The sequence below is a fragment of the Hemiscyllium ocellatum genome, chromosome 7 (assembly GCF_020745735.1).
Source record: "Hemiscyllium ocellatum isolate sHemOce1 chromosome 7, sHemOce1.pat.X.cur, whole genome shotgun sequence".
NCBI lineage: Eukaryota > Metazoa > Chordata > Chondrichthyes > Orectolobiformes > Hemiscylliidae > Hemiscyllium > Hemiscyllium ocellatum.
The window spans coordinates 70,875,965-70,896,050 of NC_083407.1; the positions used below are offsets into that span (position 1 = coordinate 70,875,965).

Genomic DNA, 20,086 nt, shown 5'->3' on the forward strand with positions numbered 1-20,086 from the left:
ACTCACCACACTCATTTTCTATGTTTGATACTGTAATCCCCACTAAAACCATTATTTTCTCTCAAATTGGCTGCCCCTCTGATATGACCCAAATCTCCCTCTGCTCAATTAAAATGTAGCAGACTTGAAAGAATCGGTGCAAAACAAGATTCACCATTTACTGTCAAATGTGGCTGGACCCCAAAAAGCATGACTGAATCCTCTGTCATCTATAAACAATACTCCATATTCCAGATCAACCCGGAATGCAAAGAAAGCCCCACATTTCTTTCTCTACCACAAACTCTACCTCCACCCTCACCTCGAACAATAAGAGCGAGATGCTCACGGACTCTTCTGTTACTGACATTGAGAAGATCCAATCAGCTGCTTCTGTCACTCCCTTCCAACAGTCCAAACTTCGTCTAAGATTCCCAGGCTTATTTCTCATGGTGCAGTGGTAGTGTCCCTACTTCAGAGCTAGGAGGCACAGGTTCAAGTCCCACCTGCTCCAGGGGTGTGTAATAGCATCTCTGAACAGGTTAATGAGAAAATATCCCCTAGGACCAAATAATACTCATTTTTCTATGTGACTATTAATTCTCGGTTTGTGTATAGATTTGTAGCACGGGTGTTGGTTGCCGTGGTTGTGGGTATGTTTGCCGAACCGGTAAGTTGATTTTGCAGATGTTTCGTCCCCTGTCTAGGTGACTTCTTCAGTGCTGTGGACCCTCCTATGAAGTGCTGCTGTACGATGTCTTCTGGAATTTATTTGGTTCCGGTATTGTTGCTTCTCATTGTTTTTAGAAGTTTCCCCACCACCAAAGTTAAACTGACCAGTCTGTTACAGCTGAGCTGATCTTTACAACACTTTTTCAACAAATGACTTCTGCAATGCTGCAATCCTCCTGAATCTAGAGAAGAATTAAAGATAATGCCAGTGCCTCTGCGATCTCCACTTTCCCTTCCTTTGTATCACATCTGGTTCCACTGCTTCTTCAACTTTAAGTATCGGCAGCTTATCCAGTATCCAGTCCCTATTAATTTTAAGTCCTTTTAATAACTGACTACCCCAACTCAAACCTTCCATTTCTCTCAAATGTCCCTGGAAGTGTTATCACCTCCCAAAGCCATGCAAATTCTCCCCAGAATTCCCTGTTTGAATCCCTCTGAAGAGGGAGTCCCCCTGCCAAGGTACTGAAATAGTACCACAAATGACATCCAATGTAACATGACAAAGGTAAACATTCTCTTTTCATCTTTCTTGGTCTGTCCACAGCCATAGGCACAGTTGACCATTCTGTTAGAGAAGTCGTGATAATTCCTTTTGGAACACTGAGACTGACAGAGCTCAGATGATTTCCTATACTAGCATATAGTGAACCTCCTGATGTCCACAGAAAAACATTCTCCTCAAAGCATACCACCAACTGACAGCTAACAACGTACTTTCATTGACACAGGACCTCAAAAATGTCCCATTTACTTGTCTGATCTCCCAGCTGACTGGCACTTTACAAACTGAAGATAGTCACACTTCTTGATGGCACAAATCCTGATTGACTGCAAACTTCACCTATTGATGAGTGGCTGGAGTACTGAAGTCCCAGCCTCATCCACCAACATTGCCTCTGGCAGTCCCAAAGGATCTATTCTTGGCCCCTTCCCTTCTTTTAATACAGCAACATCATTTGAATGTAATCTGACATTCTGCATGAATAGAGTAATACTTTCCCACACCTTTCTCAACTCTCTTACTGTGGAAAAATGATCTGACTGTTTATCCTGCATCCAGTACTGGATGAGCAGATGGTTCATCCATTTAAATATCAGGATGGGCTAGAGACTCCATTCCTCTCGCTGGCAGCAGGCTGAGATTAAGCCAGTCTGTGTAGAAATGTGGTGTCATATTTACTCCTGAAATAAGTTTCTGACCTCACATTCACGTCATCACTAAGACCACTTATTTCCGCTCTATAACATTGCACATTTTGCCTGAGATTGTCAGCCACTGAGCCCCCTATTACTGCCTTTACTGTTTCTGGACTTGACTATTCCAATGCACTCCTGACTGGTCTGCTACATTCTACTATCTGCCCACCTACAATCATTCAGGTTTCTGCCCCTCCCTACCTGTGACTTAACTTACAGCATGTCCCATGCTTCTGTATTCCCTGACCTATATTGATACCTGTCCAAGCAAAGCTATTGTCTTAAAATTCTCATCCTTACTTTTAAATCTCTCCATGACCTGCCACCTCCTCATCTTTGTAATCTCCCCTTGTCAAATAGTCTTCTGAGATATCTGCACACATCTAATTTTGCCTCGTGCATTGCCAGTTTTAGTTTTTGCTGGCTGTGCCTAGAGGTTTTGGCCTACAAGTTCTGGGCTTTCAATCCTACAATTTGCTGCTTTGTTTTGTTCTTGCTTTCTTCCCTGAACCTAGCTCTGTGGCCAAGCTTTGATTACCCGACTTAAGACCTAATATGGTTCTGCATCATATTTTGCTTTATAATGCCCCTATGAGGTATCTTGGAATGTTCAGTTATGTTAATGGTACTTATTGATGTATTCATAGGTACTGAAGTTATTACAAGAATTCCATGAATAATAAAAGTGGCAATGCCTGGATTAGTTAGTTGTCATGGAAAAATATTCAACAAATAGTCTGAAAGTCTGAAAGTTTCTTTGGTCTATTTTAAGGACCATTTTTGACATGAACTTAGGCTATTCCCTCCAGTTCATTCTTTATATGTGACCAGAGCTCATGACCTTTCTCTTAATTTCCATTGGTTAACAAAGAGGCCAACAGCTGCTTTACCTATTTGCATTCTGTAAATATACATGAATTAGTAATTGGGTGATTTTTGTCTGTAGCTGGAGTCAAGGCATGTTGTTGGGGTATAGTAGAAAAAGGATAGGTTCAGGAACATTGTTAACATCAGGTAAAGGATGACTTCCTCTATATCTAATGATTCTGGATGAGACTCAATTGCCTTCAGAGTGTGCAAAATGGTGTTACCCTACATTAACATTGCTTAGCTTGCTGAATGCAACCAATGTTTTAAAATAGAATAATATTTATTCTAACCGTATAGCTGCATTGCCAATTCTGTGATTTGCTGGATTCTCTTCTCTTGTTCTGGTACGGTAGGCCACATAAACTTTTCAAACTGCTTGTAAAGAATTCCCACTGCTTCCTTTGTCTTGCACTCAGCAGAATACTTCCCAACTCGAACAACTGTACCACTTGCATCCTCACACCAAAATTGACTCTGAAATGCGAGCAAACAATTCAATATATTTCATAATACACACATATAAACACATTTCTAAAAATGCCACATCACTTGTCAACAATTTAAGTGCAGAAAATATGTTCAATCTCACAAAGCTGGAGCACAAAAAGACCACTCAATAAATCCTTTCCTTCCCCAGACTTTGAATCATTTTCAATTGGAAATTCTTTCTCACTTCTCTATTTTGTCTCTATCACTAGAGGAATCTTAAATGCTGTACTTTTTTAGATGCCATTTATATAGTAGATAGTGAGAGGCTATGGTACTTTAACAACATTTTTCATATATAATTTGAGTATACTGGAAATTATTTTAAAAATTAAATAGAGTTTAGATGCACTTGATGAATAGTCAACAATCACATGGGGGATTCCAGCACTTCGGTGCAAGGACAAGACTGAAGCATTTTGCATAGATTTTAGCCTGAAGTGCTGGGTGGATGATTCGTCTTTACCTTCTCTGGAGGTATTCACATCACAAACATCAGGCTTCAGCCAATTTGATTCACTTCACAGATATCAAGGAACTGCTGAAGACATTGGGCGTTATATAGGCTGTGGGCCCTGACAACATTCCTACAATAGTACTTAAGAACTGTGTTCCACATCCAGACACAGCCACAGCCACGTTGTTTCAGTATGACTACAGCAATGGCATTGACCTGGCAATGTGGAAAATTGCCCAGGTACGTCCTGTACACAAAAATCCAGGACAAATCCAGTCCATAGCTGATCAGTCTACTCTTGATCATCAGCAAAGCAGCAGAAGCCATAATCAATAGAGCTATCAACAGTACCTTATCAGAAATAACCTGCTCACTGACAGTCAGTTAGGTTCTCCATTGATCACTGAGCTTCTGATCTCATTATAGCCTTGATCCAAGCATGGACAAAAGAGCTCAATGGCAGAGGTAAGGTGAGAGTGACTGTTGTTGCTATCAGGGCAACAGTTGACCTAGTATGGTACCTAGGAGTCATAGCAAAACTGAAATAAATGAGAAAAAACAAATAATTGTGGATGCTGTAAATCAGAAAGAAAAACAGAAGGTGCAGGAAAAGCTCAGCAGATCTGGCAGGATCTGTGGAGAGAAATCAGATTTAACGTTTCAGGTCAAGTGACCCCTCCTCAGAACTGAGATGCTGCCAGGCCTGTTGAGCTTTTCCAGAAATTTCTGTTTTTGTTTCTAAAATAAATGGGAATTGGGAGTAAAACTCTTAACTGGCTGGTGCCAGCCCTAGAATAAAGGGAGATGACTGTGGTTGTTGGAGCTCAATCATCTTAAATCTCAGGAATTTCTAACGGAGTTGCTCTGGGTACATATTCTTTAATCAACCCTTTAAGATATGTAGTATTACACCTCAAGAGCAGGTGGATCTTGATACTAGGCCTTTGGGTCAAGAGATAGGGACATTATCACTGCACCAAAGGAGCCCTTAGTTTTTTTGGGTAGTACCCCATGTCTAATCATCTATGGTTGCTTTGTCAATAACTATCAGATTAACATATGATCCAGCAGTAGGGATGTTCAATGATGATTACACAGTGTTCTGCAGAATGCACAACTCCTCAGATACTGAAGCAGTTCATCTTTACATACATCAAGTACTAGACAACATCCAGGCATGAGCTCTCAGTGGGAAGTAACATTTACACTACACAACTGCCAGGCAGCAATCATATCAAACAAGAAAGAATCTAAGCATTGTCCCTTAATCTCCAATTGCATATCCTAGTTGAATACTCCACTATTAACAACCTGAGCATTATCATTGACTGTACTGGCCCAGCCATATAAATACTGTAGCAAAAGACTTGGTGTTATGACATGGCTGTGAACCTTTCTGCTAATTAAACCAAACACCCAGAAAAAGTTCACCTCACCTTGTAATTTGTTAAAGTATTGGTGATAGAGAACTCACAAATTCCACTATTTAAAGAAAAAAAATTCAATTTATTCCTTAACTCTAAAGTGAACATTAAACAACAACTATTCACAACTCTAAGCCTCTTTTCTCTTAAATGCTTGTTATCTACCTCCAACTCTATAACAATACACTGTTCCAATAAAAAAAATCCTGTATTCAAATTACATCAGCTTAATTGTAAAACCACACTGTGGCTGTCATCTCCGGTGCTGTCCTTCTTTTGGTTGCAGATCTCCCTGGGTCACCTTCTGTCTTTTACTGCAAAGATGTTTCATATGAAAAACATACCTTTGATTGAGAGCATTCTGAAGACAGTCTCTCTTGATGGCAGTTTACTCTGTGTCTGACTTTCAAACTGCCTGCCTCTTTTATCCCCCAACATTGGATTATCTCATTGGTTCGATGTTGGTAAAACAAGAAATTCAAAATCGATTGGGTTTTTGTATCCTGGGGCATAATTTTAACTGGTTGGTTAAATTTGAATTGTCAAACTAGCAACCAACTCAGCAATCTGTTTCACAGCCAAATGTTACATATTTTCAAATTTCCATTACACTCAGAGACTGCTAGTTAGTCGTATGACAGGTGCTTGTAAGCTCTCAGTACAAAACAACATTCATTCTCTCTTAAAGGTACAGTACACACCCTCAACTTCATAACACTATGTTAAAAGTTAGGAATTCTGCAGTGAGTGATTTACTTCCCGACTCCTCACTACCTGCCCACCAAGTCAGGCTCTGCACCTGCCTGAATGGCTTCAGCTCCAACTGCAGTCAAGAACCTTGACACTATCTAGGACAAAGCAACCTGCTTGATTGATGTCCTATCATCTTTCATACTCATCCCTTCCCTACCAATGTGTAGCTGTAGCAGTTTGTTACGCATATGGGATGTACTGCATTAACTCACCGAGGCTCCTCAAACAGTACTTTCCAAACCTGTCACCTGTACCAACAAGAAGGACAACACAGATGCATAGGATCACAATCACCTGCAAGTTTCTGTCCAAGACACACATCCTCTTGTCTTTGATCAACATTGCTATTTATTCACTGGAACTGGGTCAAAATCCTGCAACTCAATTCCTAACATCATTGTGGGTGTTCTTACGGCAAATGGACTGCAGCACATCAAGAAAGCAGTGCATCACTACCTTGGCAAAGCAATAAGTTTTGGCTTAGCCAGCAACACTCACTTACCAAAAGGCTTCAGGCAAGAGTGTTCACTTTTACTATTAAAAACAATATGTCAGATATTTGAAATGATTGATAAGATCAATGGGAAAAGGAAAAAGATCTGAAAAGCAGAAAGCAAGTGTGAAGTGAGCAACAGGATATTCAAACTTGAACATTATCATTTCTATGCAGTTGCTCCTACAACAAAAATGTTAAATTAGGTCTAACTCCACAGAAGTACTATAATATCTACCTCTTCCATAGCCTGTTGTAATTGCATCATCATGTCCAAGCTTTGTTTGTATTCCTCCACTGTCCTGTCAAGCTCATTCACTTGTTTCTGCACTTCATTCAAGGATTCTTCAAGTACATTTATTTCCATTCTTGGGATATGCTTTTCCAGTACAGCAGTGCCTTTTGCCACATACTGAATCATTTTCTTTTTGAATATCTTTTAATACAGAAAACACAACATAGATTAAATACCTGTAGCAAAGAGTAAGGTACAGTAAATGGCTTCAGGTCAGTGATTAAAATCTAACAAAAATCATTTCAAGCATTACCTCAAATCTTTCAGTATATATTTCAACTTGCTGGATTTGATTTCTGACAGCTTTCAGATTGCGGAACTTTTCATTTTTCTTTAGATAATTAAATTTCAAGTTATTAAACTTCTTCTTGAGTTCTTTGTAGGATTCCTTTAACTAAAGATATATGTTTTGCAGGATTATTATACATTCATCATCAACTTTAAACTGAACTTCATAGTAATGATTAAACCTTACTAATATGTGATCATAAACAAGCTGGTTTTCATTTCTCATAATATTACTAGAGGGATTATATTATTTCATTAAATGTACAAGACAGTGCACTTGTCATTACATACGTGAATCATTAAAGAATAGAAATATTTTCAATTATAATGCAAATATCTACTTATTTTAATTGCATCTGGGAGGGAAGGAATTTTACAGCTTTGAGATGTCAAATCCTGAAGTAAACCAACAGAGTTATGGGTAAAATAAAAGAAATAACAGCTTGTTTTCTACCTAGAAGACAAATGTAGTTGCCTAGTCATAGCCAAAGACATTTGTCACGCTATATGAATGATGGCAATGTCAGCTGTTGGGGATAGTCACACCAACCATAACAGCATTGTGCTTGGCAGATTAATGACAACACCCTACAGAAAATCACCAATAAATTAAGAGGTAAAGAAGGTTGTGTATTATAATATTACACCAGTAGTTCAATTAAAACTTTGTCACAGACATATAGGTAGAGATTGTTATTTATTGCATATATTTTTGGGAATACAACTGGTGCACATAGCATATCAATTTTTCAGTAAGTCAACCTGTGCAAGGCTTTGGGCTCAATGTCAATGTGTAAGGGCAATTTTCTAGACAGTCTTGAGGAGCTTTAGACAATGATCCCTCTACTTCAGTAGCATCTGTGGAAGTAAACTCTAGGTACATTTGTAAAGATTTTCTCTGTGGAATGAGGGAGAATGAGATTACTTCCGGACTCTGCAGTTCTGATGATGGCCCAACAGTCACTTTGTCAATTCTGGCACTTTTCCATCACTTTTGGAAGGCACAGAGTCTGAAAATTATTTTTTATTGCAGGGTGAACTGCCTGTGAGAGGCAACTGCTCCAAAATCTCATTCTGAATGTGCAGTACAATCCCCAGTCTGCTATCCTGGACAGCATCGGTCTCTCTGTTCAGATACATGTTGTTGCACAGCACAGAGTCAAATTAGCCCAGTTTAATTTTTACTTGAATATTGAAAGTCTATGACCTTACAATTATGTTATGAGATTACAGGATATGAACAATTAGAATATTTTTATAAAATTGTTGTGTCCATTACTTTAGAAAAAGGAACAGTAACCTTTTTAAATATAATGGACAAAGTTACAACATTTTGCCAAGGCCCATAATATTGATGTTATATCTGTCATTGTTATTCACACACTTTGGACAAGTAAAACAATGCTTGGTAATCGTTGCAAAGCTGGTTACTATTAAACTGTAAGGTTACAATTCTGGTATTTTCTTACTTTTAGATTACTTATTCACTCAATGTTTTAGTCCCATCTGTTAGTCTGTCGGTTGGTATCTCTACATGATACATTCCCTTAACAGGTTAGTAGGCAACTCGTTCTCAACACCATTCTAATAATGGCATGAGAACAAAATGTAGGAATTCCTGAATCGCATGCTCATTCTTTTTAAGAGGGTGCATGGAATGTGGTTTCGAACACCACCTCCAATCACCACCCACACCCCTTCCTCAATCATTATTACAATGAATTTAACACCAAGAACTTGAAGGAGTGAGGGCTGCAATCATCTGACCTTGCTGGATTACTTTGTATCAAATCTATTTTTATACTTCTCCTATATGAATATATTTAGAATGACAGCAGATGCAGAGTTATGTATCAAACATTGAGATTTCGCATCGTAATTTATTTTAAATCAGTTTGTAAAAACATTTTTCAATGACTTTCACGTTTGAACGAAAACAAAACCACCATTTACAAATTTGAAAAGATTTTTTAAATTGCTATTTGTAAAGCATTGAGGTTAGGGTAAGAAGGGGTAATTATTATACTTTATACATCACTGTATCTCTTGGTTAAGACCAGAAAATGAGTGACAATGTTGGAATACAATTTATAGAAATACGCAGTTATTGGTATGGGAATAATCCCAGTATAATTCAAACGCATGTCAAAGAGAAACAACTGTTCTTTCCTCCGTATCTTTTTATAGGTCTACAGTCACTTGCTACTTTTACATTTCACAGCATCTCTCCTAATGCAGCCGCTGAGCTTGCTAATTTGATAATATTTTTCAAAATCTCGTTTGGATAAACATGTAGGGTGCAATTTACACACCCTCAGTGGAGTGTTTGAAGGTGGACGGCATACACAATAAAGTGGATGGCGAACCCTTACATTCCCATCCACCTGACCTACCTTTTATTTTACTGACCCACCTCTTATATTACCTCCCTTCGGCTATTGAGGCTGTTCCATGACTAATTCATTCCTTTTCCACTCTGTTGTGTGGGGCTGGGGAAAGCAGAAGCAAAACAGCCAGCCAGGTACATTTCATAGCATAGATATAGCCCTAAGGAAGTGGAGTATCTCTTTTGGGAATTGCTGGGCCCAGTGGGGCCCTTTTTTTTGCTCCCCTATCCCCAAATGATACATCCGTCTCCCTACAACCACTCTCACCGCACCCCCGTCCCAGTCTCTAAAACCCAAGCCCATACACACTTGTTTGGGTCTCTGGTCCCTCCTCAGTCAAAATGTCCGAACGTACCTTAAAGATTGGTAGCCATGCTTTTCCTACAATGTATAGTACAAGCAGCAGCAACTAGTGGCTTCTTGGACTATAGAGTTGTCGCAGTTCTCAAGGATGGCAATTCCTGCCCTTAAGGCAATCATGCAGAGCAGCCAAATTTAAATTTGGTGCCACGTCAGCCATATTTGTGACTGTGGGATTTGAGAGGATCAATTCGCTTGAGAGCTGCTGATATAATGTGTGTTACCCTTTCTGATTCAGATATAATTGCCTGGTCACAGGTTTAATGAGTTGCATTTGATGATTCAGTTTCAAAGTCACTCTGAGTTTGATAGTTTCTTAATATAACTTTCATAAATAAAACTGTGTTATGAACAGGGCTCCTGCTACTACCTGCTGAAATTTATAACACTGAAAGCATCTTCAAAATCTACTTTTGTTTGTACCACACCATGATCGTTATATTGATGGATTTTCCAAGGAGAATGCAATTTTGCACCTCCTTTACACAAGGAGGGCTCCTAATTTTTACAAGAAGCTTCTGAATCAGGATTTCTTCAGAAATGCAGAACTGCACTTCCATTCTGACAGATCCCTGGTAGTACAGAACAGACAGGGGAAGGCGACCCACACCCCGTTTTCACAATAGGCAGCTGTTGCATCCATCCATAAATGGGATAGGTCGGTGTGTCAACTCCTTGGACTGAAAATGCAAAGATATGTATCGCAGTCCAATGAAATGCAAGTTTTACAATGGCCTTTTTAGGATAAAGGCCAGCAGATTTAAAACAGAGATGAGGAAAAATTACTTTTCTCATAGGATTGAGAATCTACAGAATTCACTACCCCACAATGTGTCGAGAGTGTGGTGCTAAAAAAGCACAGCAGGTCAGACAGCATCCGAGGAGCAGGAGAATGAACGTTTCGGACATAAGCGCTTCATTAGGAATGAGGCTTGTGGACGGGGAGCGGCTGAGAGATAAATGGGAGGCAGGTGGAAGGGGGGAGAAGGAAGCTGAGAAAGCGATAGGTAGATGAAGATGAGGGAGAAGGTGATATGTCGAAGAGGAGGGTGGACCGGATAGGTGGGAAAGGTGATGGACAGGTCTAGAGGGCAGTGCCGAGTTGAGGCTTGGGACTGGGATAATGTGGGTGGGAGGGAAGTGAGGAACCTGTTGAAATCCACATTGATCCCGTGTGGTTGCAGGGTCCCAAGGTGGAATATGAGGCATTCTTCCTCCAGACATCGGATGGTAAGGGTTTGGCGATGGAGGAGGCCCAGGACCTGCATGTCCTTATTGGAGTGGGAGGCAGAATTGAAGTGTTTAGCTATGGGGCAGTGGGTTGGTTGGTGTGGGTGTCCCAGAGATATTCTCTGAAAGATCCGCAAGCAGGCCTCCTATCTCCCCGATGTAGAGGAGACCATATCGGGTGCAACGGATACAGTAGATAACATTGGTGGATGTACAGGTAAAGTTATGTCAAATGTGGAAGGATCCTTTGGGGCTTGGATGGAGGTGATGGGAAGTGGTGTGGGCGCAGGAATTGCACTTCCTACAGTGACAGGGGAAGGTGCAAGGGTGGGCTGTGAGTTGGTGGGGGGGGGGGGAGCATGGACCTGACAAGGGAGTTGTGGAGGGAATGGTCTCTCCGGAATGCTGATAGGGGTGAGTCGGAAATATGTATCTGGTGGTGGGGTCCGTTTGTAGGAGGCGGAAGTGGCAGAGGATGATGCGATGTAGGCGTAAGCTGGTGGGATGGAAGGTGAGAAACGTCGATTCTCCTGCTTCGAGCTTGGATGCTGTGCTTTCCAGCACCACACTCTCAACTCTGATCTCCAGTATCTGCATTCCTCACTTTCTCCTACCCCAGAATGTGTGGACGTTGAGACTTGTAGTAAATTTAAGGAGGAGGTAGACAGAGTTTTAACTAGTAATGGGTTGAAGTAATATAGAGCATGGATAGGAAAGTGGAGTTGAGACCAAGATCAGATTAGTCCATGGTCGTACCAAATGGTTGAGCACGCTTGAGGGGCTGAATTGCCTCCTCCTGCTATTAGTTCTTATACAATTGTCACTGATAAGGCCAACAAGTATTGTCCATCCTTCATTGGCCTTATATTAAGTGGCTTAGTAAGCCTTTTCACTAAGCAGTGCAGTGTCAACTCATTGCAGTATATTGTGATGTCAAATGTATGCTGATCTTGGGAAGGATGGTAAATTTTCTTCCCTAAAGAATATTAGTGAACCAGACGGGATTTTACAATAATCGATGATGGTTTCATGTTCATCATTACTGAGGCTAGCTTTTAAATTCCAGATTTTATGACTTGGTGTCACGTTTTTAGAACCCACGTTCTCAGAAAATTAGCTTGGGCCTCTGGAGTTATGGTACTGTGATATTATCACTGCACACCGTCTCTCTCTATTTGGCGTAGTGCTCTCCATGTCAGCAAGATGTTTTTGGGTGTTTGATGATTTCAGCCAATAACCTATAATCCATTCAGTCAAGAACTGCCATGCTCAGCTGGTTGTTACATTCAATTATGAGGCTCTTTCTCAGCCTGTTCAGGAAGATGTGTCTTTTACCCAAAGACTGGATGGTATTTTGGAAGATGTCCCACTGAAGCGCTATTGAAGTTCTATGTCAAGACGACTGGATGATTTTTGGAGGTATTTTCTCAACTTTTCCAAAAATTTGGTCTGCAGTGCAAACTCTCATGAATTGTGTTAGTTAAGTCATTTCCAGAAGGAGAGTCTGCAGTAACCTCTCATCACCCCACTACATCTCCCTTATCCCACCACCAGCACAGCAGACTTCAATGGCCTGAAAGGCCTACTTCTTCTTAGAGATCTATATCCTATTTTCCTAACCCTAACCATGATGCAGTGTGTCAAGATTCCTCTGACACTTTTCTTGATCAGAGAAAGCTGAATCCTTTAACTAATGAAGTGAGGCGAGTTTGAATGATTAGCAATGCTAATGTGAAAGCACGACATAATGAAGTAGTGATGGAAGTTCAAGTACTTTCAGCTTTATGAGGTATCATACTGAGTTTGTACAAAAGTACAAGGTACAGAAAGCTCTACATGAGCAAAGATGTTTTTCAGCAGTACAGAAGCATGAGAATAATGCTCTACTTTCATATGAGAGCTGAGAAAACGCTGCCTAGAGATACTCTCAGATGTGACAAGAGGCAATTCATACATTCGTTAGATCATTATTTTATTGAGCACACTTTGTGACAGTTCCAGTTGCAATCCCAACAGCACTGACTGCGAACCTTTCAGTCAAAAGCAGCAACGTCTGAAGAATTTTCATTGATTCTTCACACTCCTTGAGCGCATTCTTTGAAGAAATGAAATCCATTGCCTTCCTAGTCGCTCACTCATCTCTTTGTTAAAGATTTGAAAATATGCAGCAGGAATCTCAAGATATTGCTTTCCTGCTATTGTAATTGAACAATGGTAATCTTCAGCTCTTCTTCAAAGCTGTAACTTTGTCATTCAGTGGTCTTTCACCGTCAGATCTTCTTTTCACAATAGGTATTGTGAAAGTGATAAAAGTGTCTGTGTTGGAATTTGAGGTCCCCTTCAAAACTGAATTGTTTTAGTATTCCATATTATTTCCTATTTCCTCATTTAATTATGTTACTGTAGCATTCTATGAACACAAAGCAAATCTCTAGTATATGAAAACAAGGAAAGGTCACAAGAATATGTAGTCATAAATTTCAACTGAATTGATGTCAAAACTCTATCGAGTGCCACACTACTCTCTCATTAATGCGGTCTTTGGGAGAATGGCACCTTTATTATTATCCCAAGGATAAAGATGGCTACCATAAAATCTGCGAACTAAAGCCTGCAAAATATCAGGGATGAGTACCCCACCATTTCAAATCATACGGGACAATTCTCCAGAACAGCTTCTGGATTAGTACAACATTCTCATTCATCATTGATCATTTACTTCTTTGTCAAAATAAATAATGTGTCATTTTTAAACTGCTGCTTCTTAACAAATAAATCAAGTGAATATTGCTTACAAAGGGTCAACTGGTGATATTAGTTAACTGTAATCATGAGCCCCTACAAAATTAATGTTGGTGTCCTGTCAAGCAGAAATGGTACCCTCTTGATGTGTATCCCTCTGTCTTCAGCTTGACACACATTCTGGCTGACATCAGTGTTCTCAGTGCTATGTCCATTGGAATATTGTTATGATTCCTATTCCCTTCAGTTCAGCACCTGACAGCATGATTCCAGGCCAACTTTCCTTCAATTGTTCTCCTGTATCAGTCTGAATGAACAATTCAAGGAGAAATTGTGAAATCTCCTCAATATTTACATCTGAAAAAGTGGCCTTTGGGTAAGATGGTGGTGTGATAAACATGTTTAGTTTTAATGAGAATATCTTCAGTTAAATTTTCAGTCCCTGATGTTACAGGAGTGATTTTGGTTACAAACTGGAAGATGTGGGCGGCACGGTGGCACAGTGGTTAGCACTGCTGCCTCACAGCGCCTGGAGACCCGGGTTCAATTCCCGACTCAGGCGACTGACTGTGTGGAGTTTGCACGTTCTCCCCGTGTCTGCGTGGGTTTCCTCCGGGTGCTCCGGTTTCCTCCCACAGTCCAAAGATGTGCGGGTCAGGTGAATTGGCCATTCTAAATTGCCCATAGTGGTAAGGGATAATGTAGGGGTATGGGTGGGTTGCGCTTCGGCGGGTCGGTGTGGACTTGTTGGGCCGAAGGGCCTGTTTCCACACTGTAAGTAATCTAAAAGTAATCTAAATCTAAATCTAAATGTGGCATTGTGGGAAGATGTAATGATACACTTTGTTGTTGATTATGTAATAAGCCTCCCAGGTCAGCAGTAATGTCACTCTAATGCCATGTCTTAAATTTTCAGTAGAATATTGAATCCTGGACAGCTTATAATGTCTTGCTCAGTAGCTTCAACATCAGGGGGTGGTTGGTTTAGCTCAGTTGGCTGGATGGCTGGTTTGCAAAGCAATGTGATCCCGACAACATGGATTCAATCCTCACAATAGCTAAAGTTACCATGAAGAACTCTCCTTCTCAATCCCCCATGCCTGAGGTGTAATGGCCCTCAGGTTAAATCACCACCAGTCATCTCTTTCTAATGAGAAAGCAGCCCTATGATCTGGTAGGACTATGGCAACTTGATTTGAGTATTAACATCAGGTATAGTTAAAAAAGAAACTTGGTTGTGTTTGCTGATACCAGTGTGCATTACACACTGCTTTAAGTTGGGCATTCACATATAAAAAGTCTTGGGGTGGTCAGGGGCACACCAATACCCAGACAGGAGGTAGGTAGGGAATGCAGCTTGGCACTCAGGAGAGAAATGGGATGTGATTTGGGAGAGTGGGAATGTTGTGAATGAGAACCAGTTGCCAGTGGGCCAAATAAAGCTGTGCATCCAAGGCATGTACTCGCAATCCCTCTGGCTCCACAGAAAGGTAAACTTCAAATAAAAACTGCCTTTATTAGTAACAGTTCTCAGCAGTCTTTTTAAAAATAAATGGATAAGCCTTGTTAGGAACCGAAACAATGAATGTTTTAGTGCCAATGAATTTCTTTAAAAGAAGCTTAATCAGGTATTAAGCTTCTACATTCATATATCAAGGGGGCCTAATTTCAGTTTCAAATGGCCATCAAGAATATTTGGATGGTCTCGTGCTCGTACAGGCACAATTCATATATGACATGTTGGTCCTTAAACTGCTTCCTTTTGCCTGTTTTCCACCCAGAATATGAGCTCTGCAAGAACCAATACCCCCACTTTAATGTTAGAATGATAAAGATACCCTTTTAAAATCAGTCTTCAAACAATACCATGAATTTCCTTTCTCAAGGCTTTCCACATAACTTTAAAAACAGTCATCAGCTGACAGCACAATGCAAATATCAGGTATATGGAAAGAAGAGCAGTCCAAGATGCTTAACTTTAGTGACAGAAGTTTGCAGATTTAAGTAAAGTGAAAATTTGTCAGGTTTGGCAATCTGCAAACTCCTTATCCATCACAATGATGTCTTAAACCAACTGATTTTAATTTTCAAAACTCTGTTTTTTTTGTACTAACCTCATTTATTTCTTCTTTCATGGTACAATAATGCAAATTTGTTTCCAGTTTTTCTCCATATTGATCTGCCTTTGCACTCCACTGCGCACTCTCACTCTCTAAAGCTTTCACTTTGTGCTGCAGGGAATCCACCGAAGCCTCAATGAATCTCTACTCAAAAGAAAATGATCAAAGGTAAGTCACCTAGAGTTAAGATATCCTTATATGTGTCAAAATGGAAAATTTTCTGTACCATCTAAAATTAACTCACAGAATGCTGAGTAATGGAGATGATATCCATTGCTAATGTGAGGGACAATTTATACAAATGGCTCACATGTGACTGTTTTTCTCGATGGTGACCAAGTTGCATCTTTGCTTCTCTGCTACTGTCAGATATTGTTAACAGTTCTGGATATCCCAGCTCTCCGACCTTCATCATGTCCTCAAGCTGAAATGAAGCCCATGAACTTTTATGTGATAACAAAAATCACTACATAAACAACTTATACATAAACACCACCTGTAATGTAATAAAAGATACCAAAGGTAATTCACTGGAGCAGTTCGAGAAAAAAGTAAAGTCACATAAGGAAATGTTAGTGCAAATGAACAAAGCCTTGGTCAGCGAGGTAGGTTGTAATATCTTAAAGTAGGAACACAAGGTAGGGAGGGAGAGGGATGTATGGAAGGAATTCCGGAGATTACAGCATAAGCAGGTGAAAGTACAGTCTCCAATAATGCAGTAACATTGATGCTCAACAGGTTAGAATTAGAGGACTGTTAATGTGTCGGAGGAATACTTGTCTGGAGAAAATTGCAGTAATAATGAGGGGAGAGACCATCGATAGATTTGAAATTAAGTATGAGAATATTAAAAGGTGATTCTGGATTAGTGGTGCTGGAAGAGCACAGCAGTTCAGGCAGCATCCAAAGTGCAGCATCCAAAGTTCAGGATGCTGCCTGAACTGCAGTGCTCTTCCAGCACCACTAATCCAGAATCCGGTTTCCAGCATCTGCAGTCATTGTTTTTACCATATTAAAAGGTGAGTTTTGCTTAATTGGGAACCACTGTAGGTTAATGAGCACAAGATGAATGAATAGACTTTATTGAATTGGGATTTGGGCAGCAGAGCTTTGGGTAACATCAAATCTATGGAGAATATGAGGGACTAACCGAGAAAGCAAGAAATATCAGTATTAATAATTTGGAAATATAACTAATCTAATTATTATGATGTTATTACTTGGAACATCAGATCGAAGACTGACATATGATATTTAACAAGGTGATGGGTGGAGAGAGAGAAAGAAAGGTGAGGTTGGGGCCTCCCATGGACCATAAATGAAATAACATAATTTTGCTGCCAATAGCTCAAAGAGTGAGACCTGATGTGTTTCATACTTTGGCATCACCCTCTGCACAAAGTAGAACCAATTTGACACAGACAGGAAAAGCTCCTTAATTCAGAATCAATAAGATTTTTATAAGGGAGATGGAAAGATGAGGAAATCCTGGGATGCATGAAAAGATCACCTCAAACTTCAGTGATGCCTCCTACGACAGTTTTGTGAAAGCTGTCGGTGAACAGCCGCAAGTTTTTTTGTCAGAAGACTGGGGAAGAGGCTCTCAGTCATAACCAAGAAGACATGGCTAGAAATGGCAGAAACAGGGTGACCGATGAGTTGGTGTCAAGGCCTGGATTATAGTGCAGAAGGTTACTGAATGACCTGATGTGGTCTGCAATAGTTAGTAATGTTAGAAGTTGGCATCTGTGAATCTTGTATTGAATGAAAAGTGTCCATTGAAATCAGAGGCCATGAATAGGGCTGCATCAAGCGCCAGTGTTAGCATGGGAGCACTCAATCAACCTGTATCCAAGACCCATGCTCAGATCCATGGATGAATCCTGCATTCAGATGGCTGTCGAGAGTGTAGTGCTGGAAAAGCACAGCAGGTCAGGCAGCATCTGAGGAGCAGGAGAATTGATGTTTCGGGCAAAAGCAATTCATTATGTCCTGCATTATGATGGCTGAATGGCCCCCTCACCAGGGCACACGATACATTTACAGGGCCTTAGAGTAAACAGCACGTAGGCAGCACAAGACAGCAGTGGCATTGTCTATGTTTCTGCTTGCAGGACAAACATTCTTGGAATGTCAGGGTACATCAACAACCAACTGTTATCAACGTGGTGAAACTAATTGAGGAGGAGGAGGCCATGCGGACTGAGTCTCTACAGGATAGCATGTCACAGAATGAAGCAGGTGTAAAGAATGCAGTTTTCCAAAAGATTTTGATCCATTGCTCTGACCTGCACCACCACTGCATGCCCTTCATTAATGAGAGGCTGGTTGAAGAACCAAATACTTCACTTTAATATTCCCACTCAGTCCAGTAGCAAATGAGGGATAGGCCAGTAATACAGCCACAAAAGAAAGCTCAGAGGATGGAACAACAATGGAAGACACGGTCACATCATTTCTGTGCTTTCTTCACCAATACAGATAGGCACACAAATATCAATGGGCTCTGTTACGTGTTTAGACTGGTAGGCACAATTTATTCTAGATGGCTAGTTGAGTAAGTGGTATCCACACCCTTGGGAGAAATGTAGGAGATGCTCAATGATGCTCCTTTCCTTACAGATGGTAAGGCTCAGGTGCCATCTGCAAGGGAGCAGAAACCCAAGGTGATGCATGAAAAGTGTGAAGACCTGGCTCCAGTTCCAGAGGTAATGTAATCCCCCCATGCAAAAGCAATGGAGGAGTTCATCCATGACATGTGTGACTCCACATTTCTGGCAATGTGAACATGATGATCCTCCTCCTCCTCCTCCTCCTATAGGGATGTGGCTCATTTGGTGTTTTTCTCCGGGTCCAATGCTACTTCCCATAGAATGCCAGGTTGTACAGGGCTCAGTAGCTGACCTTCATGGAGGAATACCTCTGAGGCTTCCACATGTACTGAGGTATTGGTAGCAGGCCTATGTAATCATGAGACAGCGGTTATATATGGCTTCTGCCTGTGTGTGGGGTTGCATACTGAGCTCAAATGTCACGACTTTACTGATTAGCCCGTATCCCCAGGATCCAGGCATAAAGATGTTCAGGTGGTTTGAAGAGCTGAGGCAGTTCATTTGGGATTAATTAAGGACATGGGTGCTGTAGCAGCTTTCTGGAAACCTTGCACACGTATGCTGAAATCACTGTGGTCACACACAACCAGGCTATCAAGTAAAAATACTTATTATTCCCAAAAGCTACAGGGAGGACGGAAACTTGAAGCTATGTTGAGTATAATCAATGGACTCCTGCACTTGGGAAAATCAGACATGGCCCTGAACTGGACTGCCTTCTCAGCCTGATTACCATAGTATATTGAAACGTTGATGTGTTGATCAGTCCAAATCTCATGGTATCCATGACCTCATTTATGCAGATGGGTTGCTGACTTAGAGATGATTTCTGGGTCAATCTGTTGGCATAGAATTTGACAGCCAATCTTGTCTGAAAGGCAAATGGCTCTGGGTATCTGCCATTCCCCGGTAGTCTCAATTCTTCATTCGCTGTTCCCCACAGTTCCACTAGGATCTCATTGAAAAAGTGCAGTCTGTGCAGACACTGGTGCTCAAATATTCCAAGGTAGCCCAAGCCCTGCTCTTCCTATTGAACTGGGTAGCACCTTCTGCTGCCAGACTGCTCTGGTTGCCCAGCCAACCAGCTCCAGTGGCCTTCTCTGGCTGCAGGAGTTCCTCTGGCTACCACACAGCTGCACCCTGTAGCTGTGTCCCTAACTTTACACTACTGTCCTCCTCACTGGGTGAGTCCAAACCTGAAAATGCTTCGCCTATGACCAGATGAAATCTCAGTTGCATTGAGGCTCTGACTGACCTTTGTCCTGCTCCAAGTGGCTTAGATCTTGGGAGATACTCTTCCAGCATCGGCGAACCACCTCTGTATCGCCCTCTGCTGAGTCACCAGCCATGACATATTCTGGCTTGCATAAGGATACGTGTTGCAGACAAGATCACAGACCTGGCATTTTTCCTTCTGAATTTGCTGGTTGGGTTTTCACCTCATTGCTTTTGGTGACCCTCCATCACTCCCTGCTTCCAGTGTGCTCCTGGAAGGATTGTAAATTTTACCTGGTAAAATCAAGCTTTATTTATAAGTGCCTTGCTGCCTCCATTCAATCTGTCATCAATCCACTGCCTTTGTCTTACCTTTGGCAGAAATGGCCATGGGCCAGAATAGATCAGGTGCCTATCTGCCATAAGGTGGAATTTTAACCATG

At 41.0% G+C, this 20,086-nt stretch overlaps 1 protein-coding gene across 1 annotated transcript in view; it reads right to left on the bottom strand.

Moving 5' to 3' along the window:
- The window catches only part of ccdc141 (coiled-coil domain containing 141), a 171,397-nt gene that overhangs the window by 54,062 nt on the left and 97,249 nt on the right, over nucleotides 1-20,086 (bottom strand). Inside the window, exons 17-21 of the mRNA XM_060828119.1 lie at nucleotides 16,061-16,240; nucleotides 15,811-15,960; nucleotides 6,943-7,083; nucleotides 6,633-6,830; nucleotides 3,072-3,255 (exon numbers count right to left, since the gene is read on the bottom strand). Coding sequence (XP_060684102.1) covers nucleotides 3,072-3,255; nucleotides 6,633-6,830; nucleotides 6,943-7,083; nucleotides 15,811-15,960; nucleotides 16,061-16,240 — 853 coding nt within the window. The remainder of the gene's footprint in view (nucleotides 1-3,071; nucleotides 3,256-6,632; nucleotides 6,831-6,942; nucleotides 7,084-15,810; nucleotides 15,961-16,060; nucleotides 16,241-20,086) is intronic.